We start from the raw sequence: 24,723 nt of genomic DNA, 5'->3' as shown, positions 1-24,723 counted from the left end.
CCAAATTATTTTCTTATGTAGATGAAGTAAGAACCACCCTTAGATTCAATTTTGTTAGGCAAAAAATGGAATTCTCCATTGTTTCCCCAAGTTTCCCACTCGTAGGAGAAAAACTAAGAAGATGGTCGAATTCTGCTAAAGAAGGCTTGGGTTTCTTTTCAAACTAACTTATATATGACCTGGTTCAAGCCAAAGGGTCCAACCAGTTGTTTTGGTCGAAATTTCCCATGTTTCGGTCGAAACATGTGAAATTTCGTCTAATTTGGTCGAAACATGATCGAAACCTGCGAAATTTCGCAGGTTTTGACTGAGTTCTCGAACCATGGTGACAACCCTTCTCTCTATCATAGGTTGACATCACCACCAGCAAGATGCCACTTCAATCTAGTGGCCCCACCTCACCCATTTTTTTTTTTAGAGCATGAGACTTCTTGTTGTTGGCCTAAAGAGGTATCCCATTCCTCCATGCAATGCCCCCACCTTCCCCAACCATTATGCATTAGTTGGCGATTTGTTGCAACAAGAACATAAATTATTAAAATGTAGACATCAAGTAAGGCTCCTAAAACTACAACAATGCGTATTCTAAATTTTTTCCTAAGTTTTATATATATTTAAATTTTAATAATTAATTAATTAACAAAAAGTAATTAAATTACATCACATTGTTAATCAATTTTGGCTGAAACATGTTTCCAATACTTTCATTATTTTTCTTGATTTTTCAAAACCAAAGCGGATTTTTTTTTTTCCGGAAATTATTTTTGCTAAATCCAGAAAAAACTCGAAACAAATCTACACTATCGATAGTATATTCTTCCAAAAGATTTGGGTAAAAAGGGCGTTACTCCAAGCAATAAATCCACACTCTAAAAGGGTTCAATGTGTATGAGAACGCAAGAAAGAGGTGATCAATGAAGTATTTTTGGAAAAAAAAGGACAAGTATTGGGCAATAAACACCTCCAAGGGGTCGAATCCAATGAAATTTGTCGAAACTGAAAAGTTTCGACAGAGATTGGGGATTTATACCTTTCGTTCAACCAGGTTTCGGTCGAAACCTCGAAACCATGCGAAACCTGGGATGATACCATTTTAACCCATGGTATTGTCTTGGGTTTGTACGAAACTGAGATTTTGATCCATGAGAGGAACCAAGTGGTACAACTTGTATCATGCATCACTTCAACTTTGCTCTAACTTCCTCCATTTTTTCAGCCAATCAGCCTTGAGATTGATACTTACGCAGACTTGTCATTGGGTATCATATCTTTAATTATTCTGACCTTAGGTTTTTTATTGCAATTCCCTGTAATTTCTTTGGCCAACAACTTCTTCACTTAAAAAAAAAATTATAAGAAAACTCATTCCTCCCATAATAAACCTCTGCAACTTCTCCATTTTGTCTACAGATGATGCCATGAAGTAAGAAGAATTGTGTCCCAAGAATAATAAAGGGCCATTACCTAGTGCCGGTCCCACCTATGTGGGATCTTGGGAGGGATGAGTTTAGAGTTGGTCCTAACCATTGGGATTTTTTTGCGCAAAGCAGCCACGCTCAAGACTTGAACCCGAGCATATGCCTTGGCTGCCTGAACCTTTTACCGTAAAAGGTATCATGAAATCCTTCAATGATGCCCCCAAAATAAATTATTGGTGATCAATAGTCAGTAAATAGGAGATATGGCATCCTTTTCATTAACCTTTTACCCTTAAACAAGAGATACCTCTATTCTTCTGTGTAATAGTTTGCTAAATGCTTACACCACTATCATGGAATGCAAGTCCACTTGAGCTTTTTAAATTTCATCCTAGTGCTCCATGGATGACAAAAGCAAAATATATGGGACATAGATTTGAGAATCTAATTCCTCTATTTCTTTGAAAGCAACTTTTCTAGTACCTCATTTGTTGAATCTCACTCAAAAAATGGTCTTACGATTTCTCCAAATCAACTTTGCACACGATAGGATTTGGGGTTCCATCTTTCGCTCTCTGGATAGGATTTGGGGTTCCATCTCCTTCGATGTCAAAGCCAAGATCTCAAGACTCTCCTCCTCTTGTAATCCGACATCTAGGAACTGTCATATTATAAATTCTTGGGATCTGCCTAGATCCATCATCAGGAATGTGACCCCTTAAGCTGGGCCTCTTTCTTTCCTTCCCCCCTTTCTGAGAGCTGTATGTTTTCTTTTTGTTCTTCTTGGTAATGAATTTTTTATTCACCCCCAAAAAAAAAAAAAACTTCGCACACGAGCCCAAGGACTGGCCTCTTATTCTTTTTTACTTTTGCTAAGGACTGGCCTCTTATTCTTGAGTTCAATTTATATAATCTCTTGGAATGAGGGTTCCCGTCCTAAATTTCTCCTTCTGCAAGTAATATTTTCTTCCTTTTTTTTTTTTTTTTTTTTTAGTCGAAAGTAATGTTTTCTTTTCACTTTCTATTATTATATATACGTTAGTGTATCTTGATTGATTTTCTATTTTTGTTCAGTAAAGCAGGAATCTGAGAAAAAATAAAATAAAAGAAAGATCTAAGGGGCCTGAACTTGTTAATCTAATTTCTTTTTCTGACTATCAAAAGCATCTCTAATTGGTAATTTTCAGGATTTCTAATTCAAGTTATTCAACATTATTGAAGTTCTGTGGCCTTTTCTTATTTAGATGTTCGTTATTACCATGTTGCATGGCTTCTTTAACATTGTCTGAAGTATATTTTTGTTTGTTTGCAGGTCCAAGTTTTAAATTTGATTTCTGTGCTTATCACGCATGTTGGTGGAGTCATTCCATTTGCAAACAAGTTGGTGGAATTTTTCCAGAAGGTATTTAGCTGAATATTTCTCTCTTTTCTAGTTTCTACCTCTTTTCTTTAGTTGTGTAAATTCCTTGGGAAATCCCTAACAAGGTGATGGGGGAGCATGCTGAGCTTGAGACTAATATCGAAGTAGATTGCATTCCAAATTTATCAAAAGAGCGAGAGTTGTAAGTCCATCTTTGAAGATTCCGTTCTAGCCAGATGTGATTTAGTGCGACATAAAAGGCTTGCTTTCCAACAATGTCACAAATAAAGTTCCCTACAAAAGTCGTATCAACCGAAATCCACTCCTTATGAAGGGGCAAGATTCTTCTCCTATTAGGCTAGCATAGTGGAAGAGAAGGGGCAAAAGGGCAATAGAAAAAGGTGAACTGAGTCTTCAGTCCCATTCTAGCAGAGACAATAGGCAAGGGGGACATGGATGTGCCTGTAAAGGACGAAGGATTATGTAGGGAGGTAGTTGGATAGCGCTCTCCAGGCATTTAAACTATGGCATGGGGAATATGACCTTTGAACCAAACAATCTTATGGCAGGGGAATAAAAGATTGCAAGATTGGACAAAATTCCAAGCTGAGGAGCTAAAGATGCCCACAGGCGAGGGGATCCAAATAACTCTGTCGCCCCTACCTTGATGGCCATGAGGGAGGGGGAAGGGAGGACCAGATGTCCAAGAGAGGAGAGGAGGAGAGAGGGGGGATGCCTTGTTGGAGATAATGGAGGCAATAAATGAATCTCTATCCAAGCCAGAGGAGTAGATTGATCTAGCTCCCATCATAAAGAGGAGAACTCCTGAGGATGCCAGTTGTCTAGCCAGAGGGAAGTGGTATGGTTATCAGCGATGGAGGAATGGATGGCTCTGAAAGCAGTAAGACGGAGGCTGAAGATATTATGCCAAACCCAGGAGGCGTCAGAGTGGGGGGGTCGAGACATAGAGTAAACCCAGGAGAGCCCAATGCTATTTTGTTTGGAGACAAGCATCCAAATAAGCTTGAGGGTGCCTATAGAGTTAACATCTTGGATTCTGCATAGGCCAAGACCCCCTTCTTTGTTAGGGAGACAAATGGAAGACTAACAAATGGGATGGAGAAATTTGACAAAGTCAACCATTTCCAAAGAAAGGTGCACATAAGGGTTTCTGCAACCTTAATCGACTAGGGAAGCCTAAAAACACGAACCAGTAGATATAACAAGACTGAAGCATTAGAGTTATTGGTACTTAGCATAAGATCTTGATCTTGACCTAGGTTTTGCTAGGCCAAAATACCAAGATTTGGTGAGATCTTGTATTTTTTCCCCAGCCATCTCGGTGGCCATATTGGATTTTTAACCCCTAAAACTTGTCATTTGCCCTATTTTAGGCCTTCTAAACACAATAGAAACCTCATTTTTTTAAATTCAAACACAAAATGGTACTTTGACTTCGGACCCTATGTAGGTAGTCTTCAAACCCTTCACCCTAGGCTATTACATAATAAAAACAAACAATTATGACCATGTTTCTATTAAAAAAGTGGTTTTGAGAAGTTTTTACCTAAAATCATTCTTGAGAAGAAAATGATCTCCAAAGATTGATGATAAAATGATAATCTATAATCTCCAAGTGTTAAAGTTATTAATCTACACTGTAGAGGAGAGATTTGGAAAAAGAAAAACCACCAAAAGCTCACTTTTTCTTCACAATAGGGCAAGATAGGCGAGTGATGTAAAGTTATGATGAGTTGGGTCGAGTTAAGGGTCGACAATTATGGATATACCCCATGTGACTTGGTCTCGAGTCGAGTCGAGTCGAGACCAAGATATTCACTAAGATCTCGACCGAGATATTGTACATTTTATACTCAAGTCAAGACTAAGATATTCACTAAGATCTTGACCGAGATATTGTACATTTTATATATTGCTTGTGCTCTTGTAGCGAGATCTCGTCGAGATCTTAAGCCATGCTTAGCTTTAGAACATAATGTTTGATATCAAACAAAGTAGTCCTAACCTACCGAATTAGGCTTTCAAAGAAAATCCTTCGAAGGGAGACTCGGGAAAGAAAGACCTATGCTATTGATTGACCCTTCCGTGGTGACTTTGAATTCATAGGCCTACCCTTTATTCTCGTTTTGTTTGAGGTTGCAAAAAATAGAGAATGAAATGCAGAAATAAGGGAAGTTGCCTTAGAGAGATTTATTGACAAAAACAAGTACACGAAAAAGATTCACCGATGCCTTAAAAGACATTGACAAGAAGGGTTCTGTGACGTGGAGGCCCAACCTTTATATTATCAATTGGTCGGTTGGCCCACCAAACAGATGATGAGATACTCAATTAATTTGATCGAATTTTGAAAAGTATTTAAAATAGATAGAGGGGAGATAGGAAAGAAAGGAACTAATCTAAATACCTCTGAGAGGTTCACTAATTATTTGACTGTTGACAAGTTTTTGTGTATGTGTTGTTTGAAAAGATGACGCAATGACAGATGGTTGGTTAAATAGGAATGAAAAGGAATAATAAAATGTTATGGGAGAATGGTCTTCATTTCTTCTCCACTAGTCCCTTATCTAGCCTCCGCCACCCTTCCCCTTGTTCATCATGGTGCCACCAAATGTTTTTTTTTTTTGGATGAATATATAATTTACAACCAAAAGGAGAAAGAGATACATGGGCTCCCCTTAGAGAAGAGGGGAGAGGAGAAAAGAAAACAACAAAACAAAACCCCACCCATTAGAGCGAGTGGGGAAGGCTCTAAAAGGTAACAATAAGCCTATGTCTAGAGAGTTAGCACATCTAGACAGGGCCTCATAAAGCTTAATTCTAACATCAAAGAGGATAGTGTGCCAGATCTATTGGAAGCATTAACGATGCTAAATATAGCTTATATCATCAAAAATCAATATTTTCTTGGATGAATAAACAATTAGATTATGCAAGAAGAGAATATACAAGGGGGGAAAAAGAGGGGGGGGGATCAAACTAGCCATCTGGCCAGAGAGAAGAAAAATGGGGACAAAACATCAATTTTTTGGGGGGTTACAATGATAGAAGAGGGGAGGCCCCAAGCAACAACAATATGCCTGTTCCTTGGGGTGTCACGAACAAGGTGATGGTTTAGGCAACCAAGTTTAGAGGAGACATCAAAGTAGATGGCATTCCATATCTTCTCATACGAGCAAGAGTTGGAAGTCAATCAAATATCAATATTAAGCCATATCAAATCATCAAAAATAAAAATTAAGCCACATTAAGTGATTAAGTCACATAAAGTCATAAAAATCTGCATTTGGAGGAATGTTTTTGTTCTATAATAAGTTTGATTGGTCAAATGATTTTATTTTTACATGAGACTTTTGTATTAGGTAGAACACAAAACCAACTTTCCGACAAGGCTAAGATTAGTTAAATTTAAGTTGTAATGACAAAGTTATGTTCTAGTCAAACTTTAAAGTGCACAAATGCTGCTAAAATTTCCTGAATGAAAATAATTTTATGGATATCAAAGCAAAAGAATATTTTACCTCACTTTTGGTTTATGGCAATGTTTTTACCGTGATAAGCTTTATGAAATTTTCAGAATTGAAAAACTCTAGCATTTAAAAGTTGAAAATCACCCCTACAACCAAAAATCTAGTTTTTTTTTTCTTGGATTGGGGGGGGGGGTGACTTTTATCCTTTTGGAATTTGATTTTGAAACTATTTTATTGAATTCAAATTTGTGTTTCTTGTTTAAGAATAATATTTTAAGTAAATGTAAAACATTTGCTTAAATGATTTTGACATAAATAAGTGCCAGACTAGAGCCTTACTGCCAGGAGACGTGCACTTAAGCAACATTTGCCTAGACTCCAGACAAACCGCCTGGATGCTTAGGCGGTGACTAGACAAGTCTGATTTGAAGGATCTAGATTTAGTAACCTTTTTAAAGGTACCGATACAAATATGATACACAATACATATTGTATTGATACCCACCGATACGATACGATACAATACGAACTGATACTTTAAACCCTGGTCCTGTTTCGGGTCAAGTTGTGGAATATCTGATTGCAGAGATTTGGGTGCATGAGGAGGAAGTGGCTTAAACTTTGTAGAGAAAGAATCATTTTCCATTCTGTGTGATTGAAGAGATTGAAGAACAAAACAGGTTTTGGTCTTGTTTTGGAGAATTTATGAATTCTTTCCTTTGATAGGTGAATCTGGGTTCATTTGCATATTAATTAAATGGAGATCAGTACTGGTATATATCAATTAGTTATTTTTCTTTGTGAAAGAATCAGGTTATTCCCACCAATACTTCCTATGTATTTTTTTAGCCTGAAATGCTTTTGTTGCTTGGGCAGGAGATTAGAGTCGTACACCGGTATAAGAGTAAGATCTTACAGTTTGCATTTATCCTGTTTCCAAGGAGAATCTGTTCAATACTCTGTGTTCAACTTCATTTAGCTGGTTTCTGCACTTTTGGCAGTGTCAGTAGTTAGATTGCTATTAACATTATTTCCGATACTCCTCTTCCTCTCCTACATCATGTTACCCTTAACAACTCACATTATACTCATTAAGGTTACTGGCTCTCACATTTGACTAGGTCTGGGATGAATCTAGCGGTGAAAGTTTATTACAGATCCAACTTCTTATTGCACTACGTAACTTTATGGTTGCCCTTGGTCATCAGTCACCCATTTGCTATAACATGCTGCTTCCCATTCTACAAAGGGGTGTTGATATTAACAGCCCCGATGAACTCAATCTTCTGGAGGATAGTGTGCTGGTTTGTTGATCTTTCATTCTTGTCTTTCCTCGATGCTGACATTTGCAAGAAGTAGATCACACTAATGTAATTAATCTACTCTATTTTCAGCTATGGGAAGAAGCACTTTCTCAAGCTCCATCCTTGGTGCCTCAGTTATTAGGATTCTTTCCATATCTAGTGGAAATCATGGAACGAAGCTTTGATCACTTGCAGGTTAGACTTAATAGATTGTCACCAGTCGGTGCTTTTGAACTTTTTATTTCTGTGTACTTCATTTTCTTCTTCTTCTTCTTTGTTTTTTCTTTTTCCTTCCTGTTGTTCAGATTAGCATTGTGCTATTTTCTACGTAAATAACCTTGTAACTTCTCCATGAAGCCTTAATGCTTCTGAATTTAACTCACCTAGTAATTAATGTATGCTTGCTATAATTTTGAACTACTATTGGACCGTTGTATTGTCTTCTCTGCAGATTTTATGATTTGAATTTGTTTATGCTTAATAAAGCTTACCATCTTCAAAGTATTGTGTTTTGAGCCCGTGAATACTGTGCAAGTGTGTCTGATTCTCTCTGTACAATAGAATAAACAGGACATCTGTGATTAGTAGGGGGACCTTTATTCCATTTTAGGAACCACGGACAAGCTTTTTGAGCTTAGCGTTTGTGGCTGAGTGCACATCTCAAATTCGTTCTGATACTGTTTTATCCTTTCCGCACGTCTTTCATTTGGTTCTAAGGTATCCCTATTAGTTGGATGAGGCAGTTATCGGTTTATGCATTTATATCCATTGTCTGGTAATTCTTGCAATTTTCACTCTCCTTATCGCACGAACCGTAAACTGTTAATGCCTCCCAATTCCAGGTTGCCGTTAGCATCATGGAGAGCTACATAATTTTGGGTGGGGCAGAGTTCCTGAATATGCATGCGTCAAGTGTGGCCAAACTTTTTGAGTTGATCCTCGGAAATGTCAATGATAGAGGGATTCTCTCAACACTTCCTATTATTGAACTTCTGATACAGGTACCTGTCTAAATTCTATTTATTTGTTTACTTATAATGGAGAATTCAGTTAAATGGCTTCTTGTTGTCTTAGAGGGTCATTGTCCAGCCTCTACATGGTATTTGTTCTTGCATCTTGTTTCTTTTCATTAGCACTCATTCTTAGGGATGTAATCCTGTCAACATCTTTCTTATATTCCACATTATATTCCACATTTTAAAGGCTAAAAGACGCTTCTGTTATTTGGCATCTGAGAAAAGTATGTGAGCAACTGGGGGGGGGGGGGGTACAGACTATACATGAAGCACTTCCATTCTTTGATGTCTATCATGGATGCTTCATACATGTGGCATTATAATGGGAAATGAAGATCAAATGGCCCCTGATTAATGTTGCTGCATTGTCCCATTACTGTGTAGAATATCATATTTGAGATGAGCATTTGTCATTGTGCTAAACAACTTGGCTATTTTTGTGGTTATGGGCATGTTATGAGACTTTTCCTCTATTAAATATGTCCATGTTGTCTGGAAGACTGGTTGTGCTGCTCAAGGCTTCTAGCATGCTAGCTTCCCTTTACCATTGGACGTTGGCTTCTGTGATTTAAGACTGTCTTGGATTGTCTGATCTATATCAGCATCATTATAGTATCATCCACCAATACTTACCGAAGGTACCGATCCTTATCCAATACAATAAATTTAGAAACAATGTATCTCACTGTATCGGTCGACATGACCCGATATGGCTCGGTATTAATCATAGTTGTCACGACGCCAAGGCGAACCAAGGTGGTGGAGGGTTGTCTAAGCGCTTAGGCGAGAAGGCGAACAAGTGTTATTTTTTATTTTTCCTATTTTCTAACATTATTTAGTAAGTTATATATACCTTGTATCATAAAAAATCAAGATTAAGTCACATCAAGTCATTAAAAATCAACATTTAGCCACATCAAATCATAAAAAATTAACATTAAGTCATATTAAGTTATAAAAAATCAACATTTAGAGAAATGCTCTTATTCTATAATAAGTTTGACTGGTCAAATGATTTTATTTTTACATGAGACTTTTTGTATTAGTTATAACATAAAACCAGTTTTCTAACAAGTCTAAGATTACTTAAATCTGAGTTGCAATGATAAAGTTATGCTTCAGTCAAACTTATTTTTAAATGCACGAATACTGTTAAAATCGCCTGAATGAAAATAATTTTATGAATATCAAAACAAAATATTATTTTACCGGACTTTTGGTTTTTAGCAATGTTTTAACATGATAGAATTTATAAAATTTTCATAATTGAGAAAAACCCTAGCATTTAAAAGTTGAAAATCGTCCCTATAACCAAAATCCAGTTTTTGTTCTTGGACTGGGGGGTTGACTTTTTATCCTTTTGGAATTTGATTTTTAAACTATTTTTATTGGATTCAAATAGGGGGTATTTGCTTATTTATGAATAATATTTTATTTTGATATTCATAAGTAAATGCCGAAACACAAGGCGACGTGCAGTGCAACAAGGCGGCTGTCTCCTAGGCCCTAGGCAATCCACCTAGACGCCTAGTCGTCGCCTAGGCGACGCCTTGACAACTATACTATTAATTGATACACTCAATACTTATTGATACTTACCTTTAAACCTGCAAAACACAATGCTGCAGTAGAGAAGAAAATGGAGACTTTCTGAAACCTATCCAGTCCAACATTTTCCTTTGTGCATTCCTACATAAAAAACAATTCTAACCCAGCAAATTGCTTTTTGTTTCAATCATGAAACCTTCACAAATCTCAGATTAAAGTGTTTAACCTGTGCAAGTGAGGTAAGTTAAAAGGCCTAACTTATTTTACTGAAATCTTGCATTGTAACTTCTTCTTCTTCTTTTTTATTTATTTTTATTTTTATTTATTTTTATTTTTATTTTTTTATTTTTAATTCTAATATATAAATCTATAGATTTAGAAAAAACAACATGATTCATTGCATCAAACTTGTTTATTTGCATGAATCGAAGGATTGATTTGTGATTTACCCCAAAATCCATTAATAGTTCTGAAAGGGAAAACAAAGTATTTTCTTGTGAAAAATGAGTGATAACATGTTGGAAAAATTATATATAAGTCACAGAGATGAGATTTGTGACCACTATTATTGTAACGAATATTTTTTTTTTCTATTTTTTCCTACTCTTGGAAAATAAAAAATTGGAGAAAAATTTAAAGCATTATGGACTTTATTAGCCTGTGTTGTTCTCAGGTACACAAGGCAGTGCCTTTACTCATCTCTAGACCTGTGAAAAACAGCCTCTGCTTTTTGAACTTTTCCAAATTTGGAGTTTCTACTTCAGAAGCCCTGTTCAGTTGTTGCACAGAGAAAGCCAATTTTGCTTCCTTCCTTATCTGGCCAGAGTTACATCTGATGTTTGCACATCACCTTTGGCATACCAAAGCTGCTGAGCTCTCAAGGTTCAGACAATCCAAAAGAGTCATGACCATGAGCCCATACCATTACGAAAACTATAAGTTATATCCATCACCATCGCCTCACCGCAGCGAATAAATGATCAACATTACTGCAACTAGAATTGTTATTATCACTCTAACTATGAATGTTTTTATCCGTATCATTTAAAATGGTGTCTTCACTTCCGCTTGTACTTCCAATCGCATCAAGAATGTCCATTGATTTACATAGCCATTTTCTGCAACCTCAAATTAAACGAGTAGCAGATAGTATGACTTGTTTGGTAGTCCTGTTATTGATTATTGTTTATGTAGGATCCCAACTCAAGAAAATTGGAAAAAAAAATTAAGCAAAATTCAATCTTGTAAACTATTAAACTAGCGGCTCCTGAAGTCGGGAACTCTTTATAGTACCACGCACACATGAGAGAGAAAATTAATGATCTCCAAAATATTAACAAGCTGTTGGCTTGTCAGGTCTCCCTATGTTGACTTGGTTATAACTGTTTGATAAGTCCAGCCTTTAAGTAAACAATCTCAATCCAAACCACTGCGTTTTGGTTCTTTTGGGATTTTGTATCCCTAGTCAAGGTGTCAAAAACTGATTCAGTGGTGTCATTCCCCTTTCATTTCTGTATATTTATTATATGCAGAGGGGAGCTTTTGAGCTATCATACTTAGCACATGGCGGAAGAGATTGCAATTGGAGGTTGGATTGGTGTTGGCAGAATCCAGTCTGATCCATGGTAGATCAGCTGACGGGGTTGGAGAATCCCAACCAATCCTGATCTGGATCATGCCATTTGATAATTAATTTCATGATCAGCATGTCATTCCAGACCAGAAAAAATATGAGGTACCTGGTTATTGTCCTCTATAAATGCTGCTGAATTTTGGGACTCCTCATACATGTAATTTTCTCTTTTCTGTAAGCTTAACACAAATTGTCTGCAATTTCAAATAGTTTCTGAACCATCTTAACAATTTCCTTCAATACTTGGCTTGTAATTGTTTGGATTTTAGAATTGATTTCAGAATTGGTATGAGTAAACTCTTCTGAAGCTAAACATTAAGACTAATGTTTATTCACGTTGGCTGTCTTCGCAGTGTTTCCCTATAGAAGCCCCTCCTTTGATTAGCAGTAGTCTTCAGGTATGTGGGTGTGTCTTTAACTGGGGATATCTTGATGTAGGTTGTTCTCAATCTTCAAATTAGCTGATCTCACTGCTTTACTTTTTTCTTTGGTTTATTTGCTGTGGATATTGCATAGAAATTAATTCTAATATGCTTGAGTGGAGGAGATGATCATGATCCTACTAAGACAGCTGTTAAGGCATCCTCTGCGGCCATTCTAGCAAGGATTTTAGTAATGAACACCAATTATTTGGCCCATTTGACATCAGAACCATCACTTTCCACCGCACTCCAACAGGCAGGCATCTCAATTGAGGAAAACATACTTCTTTGTTTGGTTGATATTTGGCTTGACAAGGTAATAATGCAACAGATCTTGTGTCTAAGCTTTATAGTTCTGAAGCTTGTTACAAGACATTTATCCTTGACCTTGATATAAGCATTTCCCTTTCACGGATACATTATAACTTAGGAACATAGTACGAAATCTCGATCGAAACCACTGAGATTTTGCGAAATATTTTGGTTTTTACGAAAGTTGAAACAGAAATTGGGTGTGAGTGTGACTCAATAGGAATGCAGGGTTTCCAAAAAAAAAAAAAATTGGCATTTTGGCTGAAATTTCGATTTCAACTTGGTTTCAGTACAAAACTGTGCAAATAAAAAGACTTTTTCGATCAAAATGGGTAAAATTTCAACCCATTTTGTGAGTTTTGAATGGTTTTGCCTAATAGAGGGGAAAACTCCAAAAAACCCCAGATTTGGTATTTTTGGCTAAATCGACTACATTTCTTAGTGGAACAAAGATTTTCTCAATGGTTTTGAGCCTTACTGAACTCGTAGGGGTGTTTTAACCTTGGTTTACCCTTGTACGTGACTACTTGTAACACTTTGACATTGTGTAATTTTTTTTCATTTCTAATGCATATGTTAGTTGTTTTCATTGAATTTTGTATGTTCTAATACTGAATTATGTATAGAATAGACCATATCTGAGAAAATATACAGCACGGTATGATGTACACTACCAACCTAGGGTACAAACCAAACTACTACTTTTTTTTTTTTTTAAACCAAACTACTTTTTTTTTTTTTCTTTTTTTTTTCTTTTTTAATTTATTTATTTTTTACAATAAAAAAGCTTCAGTATGGTTAGCAATGCTTAATTATGGTTTTCATGAAGTTTTGTGTGAAAATATAGCCATTTAACAATTGAAATGGCCAGCCAGCGGAAACATGCGGAATTTCTGTCAAAACCAGAAATATTTCAGTTTTGGTTTTGACCAGAGTTGAAACCAAAATCTTGAACCTTTCTTTGGAAACCAGATGCCACCATATTGTTTCTTGAGTTGTATTTATTAACAATGTTAGGGTTCTTGTTTTATATTCTGAACATCAGTATAATCTTGAATGTGATGTGTGTACTTCATCAGATAGCTATTCATGAAGCATACGTGCTTGCTTGAATTTTGGAATTATGGGTTGATACTGAAATACTTGGTATATTGCAGTTCTGTCTGCAACGTTAACATTTTGTGACAATCAAGATCAACTCTTATATCTGGACCCACCATGTTACACAGAGTTACCCCATGTTGGATATGAAACAACATGGTGTCAGATCAACCAAATCCATACCTTTTTTTTTCTTGACTTTGTGGATTTGTGCTTACCCATTGTTTTGAAATGCACCCAATTCTACAATTTAGAGGTTGAGCTTTAACACATGAATTACTGACCAGTTGCATCTGTTCCCTTAACCTTATGCATTTTGTTGGTCTGTTAGGTTATTCAATTAGATTTCTTAATCTCATGTTGCAACTTCGCAATCTTCTATATTTTGGTACTATATTTTCTGTTGCTGGATATCGATAATGGCTTGCATCTAGATTTTAGACGTAGCTTGCTTGCTTCTGTTTTATTGTTTTGTACCTCAGTGCCGGATCCATGTTAGAAAATTCTATGCACCCTAGGATTTGAGGGTCAAGTGTTTCCCTCCTAAACATGCTGCAACTCTCACACACGATCACGTGCAACATAGTTCCTTAGAACCAAAATGTGATTCCTCAGAAGGAAAAGGATAGCCAGCTTCACTCCTCCGACTGTGGTCCTCCATCATAGGAGTGGTCCTGAGTTTTTTACTTGTGTTCCTCTCAAGCTCTCAATAGTATTACTGTGGAATCAGGTTAGTCTTCAAGAAGAAAAAAGCCATTTGTACGAAAAGATCTGGTTACTCTTTGTAAATAGACCTTGCCACAATAGCCTGCTTCTTGCTCTTCCAAGACACAAGATTTCCACCAATAAAAGTACAATATCCTATAGTTGACCACCTATCAACAAGAGATCCAGCCCAATCAGCATCACAGAAAACTTCAATATGATTATGTCCATGATCAGAGTACAACAGACCACGACCTAGAGCTTTCTTGGGATATTTCAGAATACAAACAATGGCATCCCAATGTGAAGTTCGTGGAGACGAAAGAAATTGACTCACAACACTTATAGGGAAGGCAATGTCAGGTTGAGTCACAGTCAAATAATTCAGCTTTCCCACCAACCTCCAGTATTTCACAGGATCTTCTAACACCTCACCTCCTTCAGATGTAAGTTTTACATTTGGGTCTACTGGAGTGTCAACGGGTTTGGTCCCTAACATACCAGTTTTTGTAAGCAAATCCAAAACATATTTTCTTTGAGATATAGAAATTCTCTTCCTTGATTAAGCAACATCAATCCCAAAAAAGTACTTCAACCTTCCTAGATCCTTAGTTTGAAAGTGTTGTTGTAAATGTGCTTTTAAACTTTTGATTCCTTCAACATCACCTTTAATAATGACAATGTCATCAACATATACAACCAGAAATATCTACCCTAAATGAGACTTCCGATAGAACACAGAATGATTACTGTCACACCTTGACTGCCCAAATACACAAACCACATTAGTGAACCTACCAAACCATGCCCAAGGAGACTATTTCAGCCCGTACAAGGACTTCCTAGGCTTGCACACCTTTCCACACTCCACCTGAGCAACAAACCCCGGAGGTTGCTCTATATGCACCTCCTCATGCAAATCACCATGAAGAAATACATTCTTTACATCAAGCTGAAACAGTGGCCAACGAGACGAAGCCGCCAAAGAAATCAAAATACGAATAGAAGCCAACTTGGCAACAGGAGAAAAGCTATCCAGATAGTCAACACCATAAACCTTGGCATACCATTTCACTACTAATCATGCCTTCAAACAAGCAAGAGACCCATTCGGGTTAACCTTAACCACATACACCCAACGACAACCAATAACCTTCTTGCCTGGAGGCAATGATACAAGATCCCAAGTTTGGTTTTCATCCAAAGCACGCAGTTCGTCTTCCATTGCTGTCCTCCAGCCAGTACTAGATAATGCCTATGCAATTGACTTAGGAGCAAGATGACAAGAAATAGTGGTAAGACAAAAATAAAAAGAAGACGACAAGCCAGAAATATATATATATATATATATAGAGACAGAAAGAGAGAAGTGATGGGAAAACTTAGGAGTCCCAATCGATGAGATTGGGCTGCCCAGCTCTTCTCATTATATAGACCATGCAATCACATACTCCTAGTAGGAATAGGAAATAACAAAATAGTAAACACAGCTAACTTCTAATTCTAATCTACTAACAAACTAGAGTTAGAATAGGAAACCCCCAAGGGGAATCGTGGCTTGCGCTAGACAGCCGGCCATGACTCCTTCTCACGCAACACTTCTAACACTCTTCAAGAATGAACACTTCACTGCTAGGACAGATATAAACTAAGGTTGGTGGCTACAAGTTGATTCAGTTAAAATCACTCTATTGCCTAGAATAGAATTTTAGCTTGTATCACAAATGGAAGACAAAATATGTTTTCCTACCAAAGTATTCACAGCCCAATACAAGTACATTCTATGATTTGATATTAGACCACCTTAATGCTTGGGTAAATGTTGCCATTTTTTTGCATGTGGCCCGTGGATGTCTGACACTTCCTTTAGTGGATATCTTGGGTCCATTTTTATCCTACTTTTGATTGAGATTTTTCAAAACTAAATTGGCTAGTTGGAAGAGGAAATACATATCTTTGGAGGTAGAATTATGTTAATTAGGCAACTTGCAGGTAATGTAAGGACAGCATAAAACAAGTATAGGCTTTTGTGAAGTAAAATAAATATAATAAACAAATAAATTGTTATTTTTGTGGAAGCTTTTTGAATTTACATTTCAAGAACTATGGAACACACACACACACAATGAAGAAGACTGTACATAGCTTAATTCTGTTTCCATTTGCTTTACCCTGATTGAGTGTATTCGATTTTAATGAAGATTTTTTATTCTTAGCCATTCTTTGTCACTACTGAAATTGATCATTCATGACATCATTCCATCTTTGAGTTCACTAATTAAGTACTTCCCTCTGTGCTCTCCACAGGTTGACAATGTAACATCCATCCAGAGGAAAGCCTTTGGCTTAGCTCTTTCTATTATTTTGACCTTGAGATTACCTCAAGTCCTTGATAAACTTGATCAGATCCTAAGGTATTTTTCAACTTGCATTCAATTGTGGCAATCCAAGTATCAGATCAGTCATATATGACAAGGGGTGATATATTTCATTCGTGCAGTGTCTGTACAAGTGTGATATTGGGTGGAACTGAAGACTCAAATGAGGAATCCAGGTGAGATCCTTACAAATATTCTAACCATATTAAAAAATTGTTCTTTTCTAAGTTTGTGACTTTTTACTGATAAGTTTCTTCATCATTCAGTTTTCGAGGTTGCAAAATTAATTTTTCAATCATTATATGCACAGTGGTGATAACAGCTCTATTGGGTCCCACAGCGAAGGTGCTGTTCCAAGTAAAGAGTTCAAAAGGAGACAAGTAACTTCTTGGATCTATCCTGGAGTCCTGAGTTTGAATTATTTTAGTTTATTCTGATAATATTTACTTTCTATGATCACAGATCAAAGCTTCGGATCCTATCAAACAGTTATCATTGCAGACTTTGGTGAGAGATAACCTTCAAATGTGTGCTGCTCTTCATGGGGAATCATCTTTTAATGCAGCCATTAGCAGAATGCATCCTGCTGCTTTTGCACAATTACAGGAAGCACTGAAAATGCCATAGCCATGCATGATATTCTTGACAATTTCGTCATTCTGTTTCTGCAGGAGTCAGAATTGTTTGGTTTTTTATAAATTTGTAAGTGTATGGAGGACAGTTACTTTGAATCTTTCTATGTTAGTGCCGAGTCTCTGATTTAGTATATTGAGGGTTATGGTGAAGTAGATGCGATCCATGCCTTTAAGCTTTATTTTTCTGGGCCTTACAATCAATGATCTGCTTATGGGATTGGTAATTCATAGGCATCATCATCATTTAAGTGCTGTCATGCCTGATGCAGATGCACTGGCCTGGCTCGACAAACAAGACCCTATTTGGAAGCCCAAGCCTTGATTTGGCCAGTAGGGATAGTTCGGGTATTTTATTTTTTTTATTTGGTGGTATTTTTGTAAACTAAAATTAATTGTAATGGGGTCTATAGTGGCTGTCGATAGGTGTTGGAGTCCGGTTTACTTAAACTCTGTTTCAGCTTTAGATTGCTATTAGGATTCTTGGTTATAGACTGCCATTACAATCTATATATACAAATACATGCATATAACCCCATCGATTTAACAAAATTGTTTTTTTTTCCCCCCTTCAAGTTGTGTTCACCTTGAGTTCTGTCCCCTATTCTCCTTCCTTGTTCCTACTTATTTCTTCTTCTACCTGGCGTTACCCCCTGTTTTTTAACCAATTTTCAGTTCATTATATTTTCTCATATCTCAGTCATTACTCACCCCCCGGACCTCGCACATGCGGGAGTCTTGTGCACCGGTATGCCCTTTTTTGTTTTTGTTTTTATTTATTTATTTATTTATTATTATTATATATTTATTATTTTTATTTTTACTTTTATTATTATTTTTTTTTTAAATCTCAGTCATTACTCATTAGTCACTGGTTTGCATTTTAACTTGGTAGGTAGGGTTTTATTGTTAAGATATATTGAGTTCTGGTTTCAGACCTGTGGTTGATCTTCTATAGATTACAAGTTCAAAACTATGCTCTATTTCTAGAATTCTCCAAAACAGAACTATTGCACCATTTAAAGTTTCTTTAAATATTATTTTTTGTTTTAAAACAATCACCAGGGCTGGGCGATTCCAATCTCAGAGTTACAGCTCTGTTTGAACTGCCTTTCGGAAGTTACAGTCATCTTTTAAATATCCCTGTTTTACCATCTCATCTTCTCCCATCTAATTTCTGAAATCAGTAAATTATTTACTCATAACTTCTGGAAATTTTTTTGGTAAATCCAGAATAATTAATTTTCTGAAAACTGCATTAAATTTCTGGAATCTGTTTAATTTGTCTTCTTTATTCTCCCCTACTGATCCTGGTTAGTAGTGTGCGTTCCAGCACTTCATTGTGTCTTAAGATGCATTCTAAACTGGGACCCCATTACTCTCCCTTATTATTATTCCTACTGTGATTCCCCCAATTTCATCTGATTTCTTCCTTTCTGATTCCATGTTCGGTAATATTACCAGTCATTCATTTCAACTTCTTCACTACAAACATGCTGGTTAATGAACCTTTTTCTCTTTATTTCTTCTTTTCATGTTCCAGTAGAAAATTATTTATTGATTTTCCAACATACTTTTCTATAGGACAAGGCTGTCCGTGACCCAGCATCAGCATGACTAGTCTATTTGGTTCCTTGTAAAAGTTATGTTGACTGGTAGCCACTTATCTCTTTGCGTTCCAGTAGTGTATCTCCATTTCATTTATCTAGCACTAATTTTCCGGCATCACCTTCCTGATCCTCTCTCCATTTAGACAATAAGACCAATATACTGGCAGTAATTGCTTTTGGCTATCTCTTTGCTATCAATCTTAGCAACACCTTTCTACTCGTTTCATTGTATATGGATTTACTCTATCCAAAGCACTGGATTCTGAAGCATCTCTTAATGGTTCTTATTAGAACCGCTAGCTAATCTTAAGTGCTTAAACTATTAAGGGTCATACCAATGTATATCAACACTATAGTTGTGAAGGTGTCACCTAGCCACCGCCTAAGTGTCCAGGCTCTTTCTTGGGTCCAACGTCACAGCACTCTTTGTTGACACTTCATGAGTTTATGTTGATTTATGTTTACTTTTTGTTTTCATGAATATGCTTGTATAACATTCTATGTTTTTTTTTTTTTTTTTCATATGTTGATTTTCTCATATTAGGTCATTATGTATAATTATACCATACTGCATTTTATAACTTCTATGTTGCATATAAGCATATTATATAAAAGGGAGAAAGAACCCTGTCGGTCTGGTGTTGCCTAAGATGACGCGTAGGGCCAATGGGAGGGTGCACGGGACGGGGAGCAGCATGGTCTTTTCGCGCCCACCTGTGTCCAGGTGTAGGCACACCAGACTGTCAGGGCACCTTGGGTCATCTAGTTGCCATTATAGCTATGATCAACACACAACACCCCCCCTCCCCACACATGCATGCCCACTCACACACAACTTCGTAGGTGACACCATCACGTAGCACCAAGAGGGCAAAACAACACATATCGAACACACCTCCTAGCTTTGATAGCATGTTACAAACCCTTATCTTAAAAGCTTGTAGCCTAGTCCAGGTTAAGTGGAACCTAATATGACCCCCACATGGGGTTGACTTATTTGAACTCAGTTGTACTTGGGGACCTCCCATTTTATACCCTCCTTCTTTGTGTTTGTTCAGCTTCTGTCTAGTCTCATCAATTTAATCTCCAAGAATTCCACAATCAACTTAAAATGGAGCATCATTTCGTGCTTGAAGAAACCTTATCCAACTATTTTGATTCAGCTACACAAATCATATTTTTTCCATTTAATTCTATCTAGGGTCATACTTCTGTGAAGTCTAGGGTGCTTTCTCAAATCCTCAACGATGTCTATGTTGGTCTTTCCTTTCTCTTCTTAAAGCCTATTATTTCATTCTTACCCACAAGCACTGTCATTGATTTTTGTTATCCATGTCCAAGCCATCTTAGTCGACTTGTCCATCATCTTTTGTCCTATTGTGCTACCCCCATGTTCTCATGAATGCATTCACATTTAATTGTAATCTTTTAATCTTGCATGCATCTATCTGCAATTTTCTTGATGAGCTATTTTCGATGTATGAATGTTTTGTTTCTTGATTGCCAGGCATTTTGCTACATGGAGCATGGATGATCTTATAGCTTTCCAAGAATTTCTCTTACAATGACTTGGTATGTATCAATCACAGCATTCCGGAAGCATGTTCTCTTTTCATCCTCCCTTTTATGGTTGTAGGAGACATCCTGTTGTTCTCCTCCTGTCTTGATGATGAAAAAATGTAGTAAAAATGGGGTTCCATTTGTCCGTGAACAGTTCATTAACCTATTAGCAAATGGAAAATTTGTCAAGTTTTAATCCTTTCAAGTGTAGAAACACCGACTGGAAAACGTTTTCGTATCTCTAGTTCTGTGCTAGTGACTGCCTAGATCCATTTAGTGCTCATTTAGTTTTCCTTAAAACATTTGACTCTCTTGGACTTCTTATCTCACAGTTCAGAAGGATTTTTTTCCTCCAAACTGTCATATCAATGTCTAAGAAATCAATGGTTGACTTCCCTCATAAGATCAAAATTGATTTCTAGGTCTCTCACTCTCTTAAACTCTACATCTACCTCATTACTCTCCCATAGTTTCATCCCTTGTCTTGTATGTTAGATAAGTTTCCTGGCATGTCTTACAAGTTTGATCCCATGAAAGTTGATGCAGCTTTTCATGTCTCATTTCTTTTCTTCACCTGCCTCATCTCATTGGCATATTCAGAACATAGCTCTGATCATTACTGGAACACTTGACTAGAGCAGCTTGGAATGTTTCATTGGTATGCATTTTGGACAATGACCTGTTGAGTATGTTATAGCAGTCCACAATGTAGGCATCAATTTTTTGTTGTGCGCTCTATTTTTGCAGTATGAGCCTACTGAGGCTATTTTTGCTGCATGTGGCAGTGGTATGGTAACCTTCAGTGTAGCTACTTTCAACTTGTGAAGGCATGTCATTTTATTTTTTTAATTTTTCCTTTCTTCTAGGAATTTTTTCACATTCTGCCACCTTTATTCCATTAGCCCAAAATGGCTGTCTGCATATGTTCACTGCTGCATTGTCCATACAAAATGAATTAAGTTTACATTCCGCAAAGATCTGTCAACCAAGTTCGAATGTTTAAAATTTCTTAGGTTTATGAAGCATAACCACAGGACAGTAAGTTCAATGAGTGTGGATCACCGTTTTTACACTGCTCTTGCGATTGTAAGGACTATGGGGCTGTGGCTAAATATTGTTCCATATGTTTCTTTTGTCTTTCCTTTTTTCAAATAGGTGGATCTGTTTTTCTCTTTCCTCAAATTGATTTACATGTTTCCCCTGGATGCAGGTGAAATCAGAAGTCTCAGTTTCCTGCGTGGATTGTGTTTTCTACATTTTTTTTCCATTTGTTTTAAAATGAGTTGGTTTTCCCGATCATTATTTTTTATATCAATTGTTGTAAAATGTGGACATGGGCTGAATGCAGCATGCTCTGTAGATATAGGATTGATCCCCATGCCTCCTTATTAGGCAAATGATCGCCATGTTGAGGTCAAAGAAACAGAAATGGGGAGAAAAATGTATAGGGCTTTGAATCTTACCAGTGCTTCAGATTTTTGGTGGTATATTTGTCAGAGAAAGAAAAGAAAGTAAAATCCATTGTTATTTTACACAAATCAGCCATCTTGTATTCACTGGGATATGTTTCTAGGAAGGATGCATATTTTGTTGAGAGTTGTGTGTCATGATATGTGACCCATATTGCATTACTTACATTATGACCCTTTCCAGACCCCACGGTGGAAGGAGCCTAGTGCACTTCATACACCCTTTATGGCATTACTTGCACCAAATTCTTGTTGTGCATCCAAACTTAGCCGATAGGTCAAGCTGTGATCTCACAAACTGCAGCCCTTGAAAGTCTCTTCTTAACTAATTTTAAAAGTGATGGTTTGGTGAGGAACAGAAGATCAGTTCTGTGAGGCCTAACTAGATGAATGTTGGGATATGAATAGTCTCAAGTCACTATGTCCTTCCAATCTAACCTGCAAAAGAATCAGAAAGTCAATTGACCCAGCCTGATATAGTTTCCTTCTGTAAATAGTTTCAGTCATGCTCTTCTAAGCTAACCAGCATGGAGTAGCCTCAATGAAAACCACTTGGAACAGTCATTCTAGTTGGTCATGGATACCACTTGACCACAGCTTTCCACAGTTCAAAACTGGGTCTCTGCATTAGCTTTTGGATGTCCAACGTTTGCCAATGGCTTCCATGATGTGCTTCCTGTAATTGAGTAAACCATAAATTTTCTTGTAACAGAGTAAAGTAGTATATATTGTCACCCTACTAATGAGTTGAATCGGCATGTTATCCATAAAAGTAGAGCGATAGTCATATTTAATAAGCTTCAGTACTTCGTACGCGTACAAATCTTGATTCAAAAAACAAGTCATGTACAAATGGCAATGCCAAAGGTGAGAGAGTCTAGCTTGGCTTAGTTGTTACGGTGTCTGGCTTTGTCCAATCTGTTGGAATTTATTTTTATTCTTTTTATTATTACTATTATTATTATTGTAAATGATCTTTTAGCTAAAAAAAATTATAATCGATGAGAGACCCTTATAGGCCAATACTGAGATATAGTACAACAGAGCAAGGTAAATGGCACACACTAAGTTATCCCATTATGGGATGAACCAGGGAAAAGCGGATGGATGGAAAGCAGAAGAAATCTGGAGTGATTCTAATAATCTGCAAAATTTTCTCTTGAACAATAGTACCAACTTGTGGCCTTAAAATGCTTCCTCTATGTTTTTCGGATGTTCATAATCCTTTTTGGACCCATTCTATTAAAATTTTTTTACTCCTTAAGATTTTTTTTTTCTTTCTTCCATTACTCCATTACAATCTAAAAGTCTATTACACCAGTTTCTCTTCACCCACGGTGAAAAGATTCCCTGTCTGTATAGTGGTCGAATATGACTCTAGGAGCAAAGTACAATAGAATTGTTGAGAAATGAAGACCCTCTCTCATATCCTGTATAATAGCATACAATTAGCCAGATATTACAAGATACGTAAGGTTTTTCACAAACCACTAGATGTTATAATTTTGTTCTTACGGAGATTTAGCTTTGGGAAGAGGAAAGGCCATTGATAAGCGCCAAGGTATTGCTTGTCAATTGAACAACTCGTACCATATGGCCTCTCACAGTGGTCTTCACATTTCCATTCATGGAATTACCAGCAAAATCATCCATGCATGAATTTTCCTGTGTCAACGCTGCACTCACCCATGTCTGTATATTGTTCATGTGAAGCCCAAAATTAGAGCCTCCAAGATGACCCATCTCCCCCATAGAATTCCTAAGCTCATCAATAGAATTACTCAGATTCTCAACACAGTCACGCATGGCAGCAACTTCCCTAGGCTTCATTCCATGACTCTTTGACAATGTTGACATCATTGTTGAAGTGGAACGACTACTTCCAAGGCTAACTGAGAGGGCTGTGTTAGCTAATGCCTTTGGGCTAGTTTGAATTGCAGCAGCATAGCTTGAAAGGGAGCTGAAGCACAATGTGGGATAGGTTGTGGCATCACAAGACCTCCTTAAGAACTGGGTATCTGTTTTAGTACTGGGAGAGAGTACTCTCACAGCCAAGCAAGAGTTCATGGTAGAATCCATTACCAACCCAATGAGAATACCTGCAAAAACATAGTAAGAGGATAATCGTCTAGAACTATTTACTTGTTCCATCTCTCTCTCTTTCTCTCTCTCTCTCTCTAAAATCAATGGACACTTACTAAGAACTTTTTGTGATGGTAGCAAAGAAGAAGGTCCAATTTATAGGATAAGTTTGGGCCCGGCAAGAATGAATTATTGAAAACTAGTAGATTTGCCAGCAGGGTTGTACCACGTGCTTTAATACCTCTTTGGTATAATATTAGCCAGTGATAGTGAGACAAAAGGAATCTAAAGAGTAGGGGATAGTCATTTTAATTTGGATTAGTTTTGTCCTCAAGTTGACAACTTGGGTTGCAAATTGGTCCAAATCCAGTGAGGACTGAGTAGTCGAAGTCACCCTCTTTGTAACGTCGCTATAAACATTTAAGTAGTGACCCATTCGTACAACTGGAACATTGGGGCCGGGGATAACCAAAGCCATGTTGGGTTGTTTTTCTGTGGCCCTGGTTTTTCTGTTAGGCCTCAACATGTCAACTTGGGTTGTAATTTGGTCCAAATTCATTGGAGGAGTAGAATAAGTCGCCTCTCTTCGATCAGATGGTTAGATATACATTAAAATCAATATTGATGTCCAGACAACTCTGGAGCTGGAGATATTTTAGAAATCATTTGGCCATCCCCTATG

At 37.0% G+C, this 24,723-nt stretch overlaps 2 protein-coding genes across 5 annotated transcripts in view; one reads left to right on the top strand and one right to left on the bottom strand.

The window, feature by feature from the left end:
- LOC122088888 (importin-11) overlaps window positions 1–22,028 on the top strand; it is a 54,639-nt gene extending 32,611 nt beyond the window's left edge. For 2 of the 4 annotated variants that reach the window (XM_042658245.1, XM_042658246.1), the window contains exons 15-26: window positions 2,731–2,820; window positions 7,391–7,573; window positions 7,664–7,768; window positions 8,416–8,574; window positions 12,124–12,168; window positions 12,287–12,508; window positions 16,618–16,724; window positions 16,811–16,864; window positions 16,999–17,068; window positions 17,151–17,390; window positions 20,438–20,502; window positions 21,701–22,028. In XM_042658245.1, coding sequence (XP_042514179.1) covers window positions 2,731–2,820; window positions 7,391–7,573; window positions 7,664–7,768; window positions 8,416–8,574; window positions 12,124–12,168; window positions 12,287–12,508; window positions 16,618–16,724; window positions 16,811–16,864; window positions 16,999–17,068; window positions 17,151–17,315 — 1,200 coding nt within the window. In that variant the 3' untranslated portion in view covers window positions 17,316–17,390; window positions 20,438–20,502; window positions 21,701–22,028. Of the gene's footprint in view, window positions 1–2,730; window positions 2,821–7,390; window positions 7,574–7,663; window positions 7,769–8,415; window positions 8,575–12,123; window positions 12,169–12,286; window positions 12,509–16,617; window positions 16,725–16,810; window positions 16,865–16,954; window positions 17,069–17,150; window positions 17,391–20,437; window positions 20,503–21,503; window positions 21,577–21,700 lie in introns of all 4 variants that reach the window. The other 2 variants (XM_042658247.1, XM_042658248.1) reach the window with 2 other exon arrangements.
- A 1,171-nt stretch (window positions 22,029–23,199) lies between these two features.
- LOC122088820 (21 kDa protein-like) lies at window positions 23,200–24,165 on the bottom strand. The gene is made up of 2 exons (XM_042658148.1): window positions 23,475–24,165; window positions 23,200–23,389 (listed from the first exon to the last, which is right to left on the bottom strand). Exon 1 carries the CDS (start codon window positions 24,108–24,110, stop codon window positions 23,481–23,483), a length of 630 nt encoding a protein of 209 aa, XP_042514082.1. The 5' UTR covers window positions 24,111–24,165; the 3' UTR covers window positions 23,200–23,389; window positions 23,475–23,480.
- Between the last annotated feature and the right edge of the window lie 558 nt (window positions 24,166–24,723).

This window comes from Macadamia integrifolia, chromosome 9, assembly GCF_013358625.1.
Source record: "Macadamia integrifolia cultivar HAES 741 chromosome 9, SCU_Mint_v3, whole genome shotgun sequence".
Taxonomy (NCBI): domain Eukaryota; kingdom Viridiplantae; phylum Streptophyta; class Magnoliopsida; order Proteales; family Proteaceae; genus Macadamia; species Macadamia integrifolia.
The sequence above is the reverse complement of the archived record's forward strand: the minus strand, read 5'-3'. Positions and strand labels throughout refer to the sequence as shown.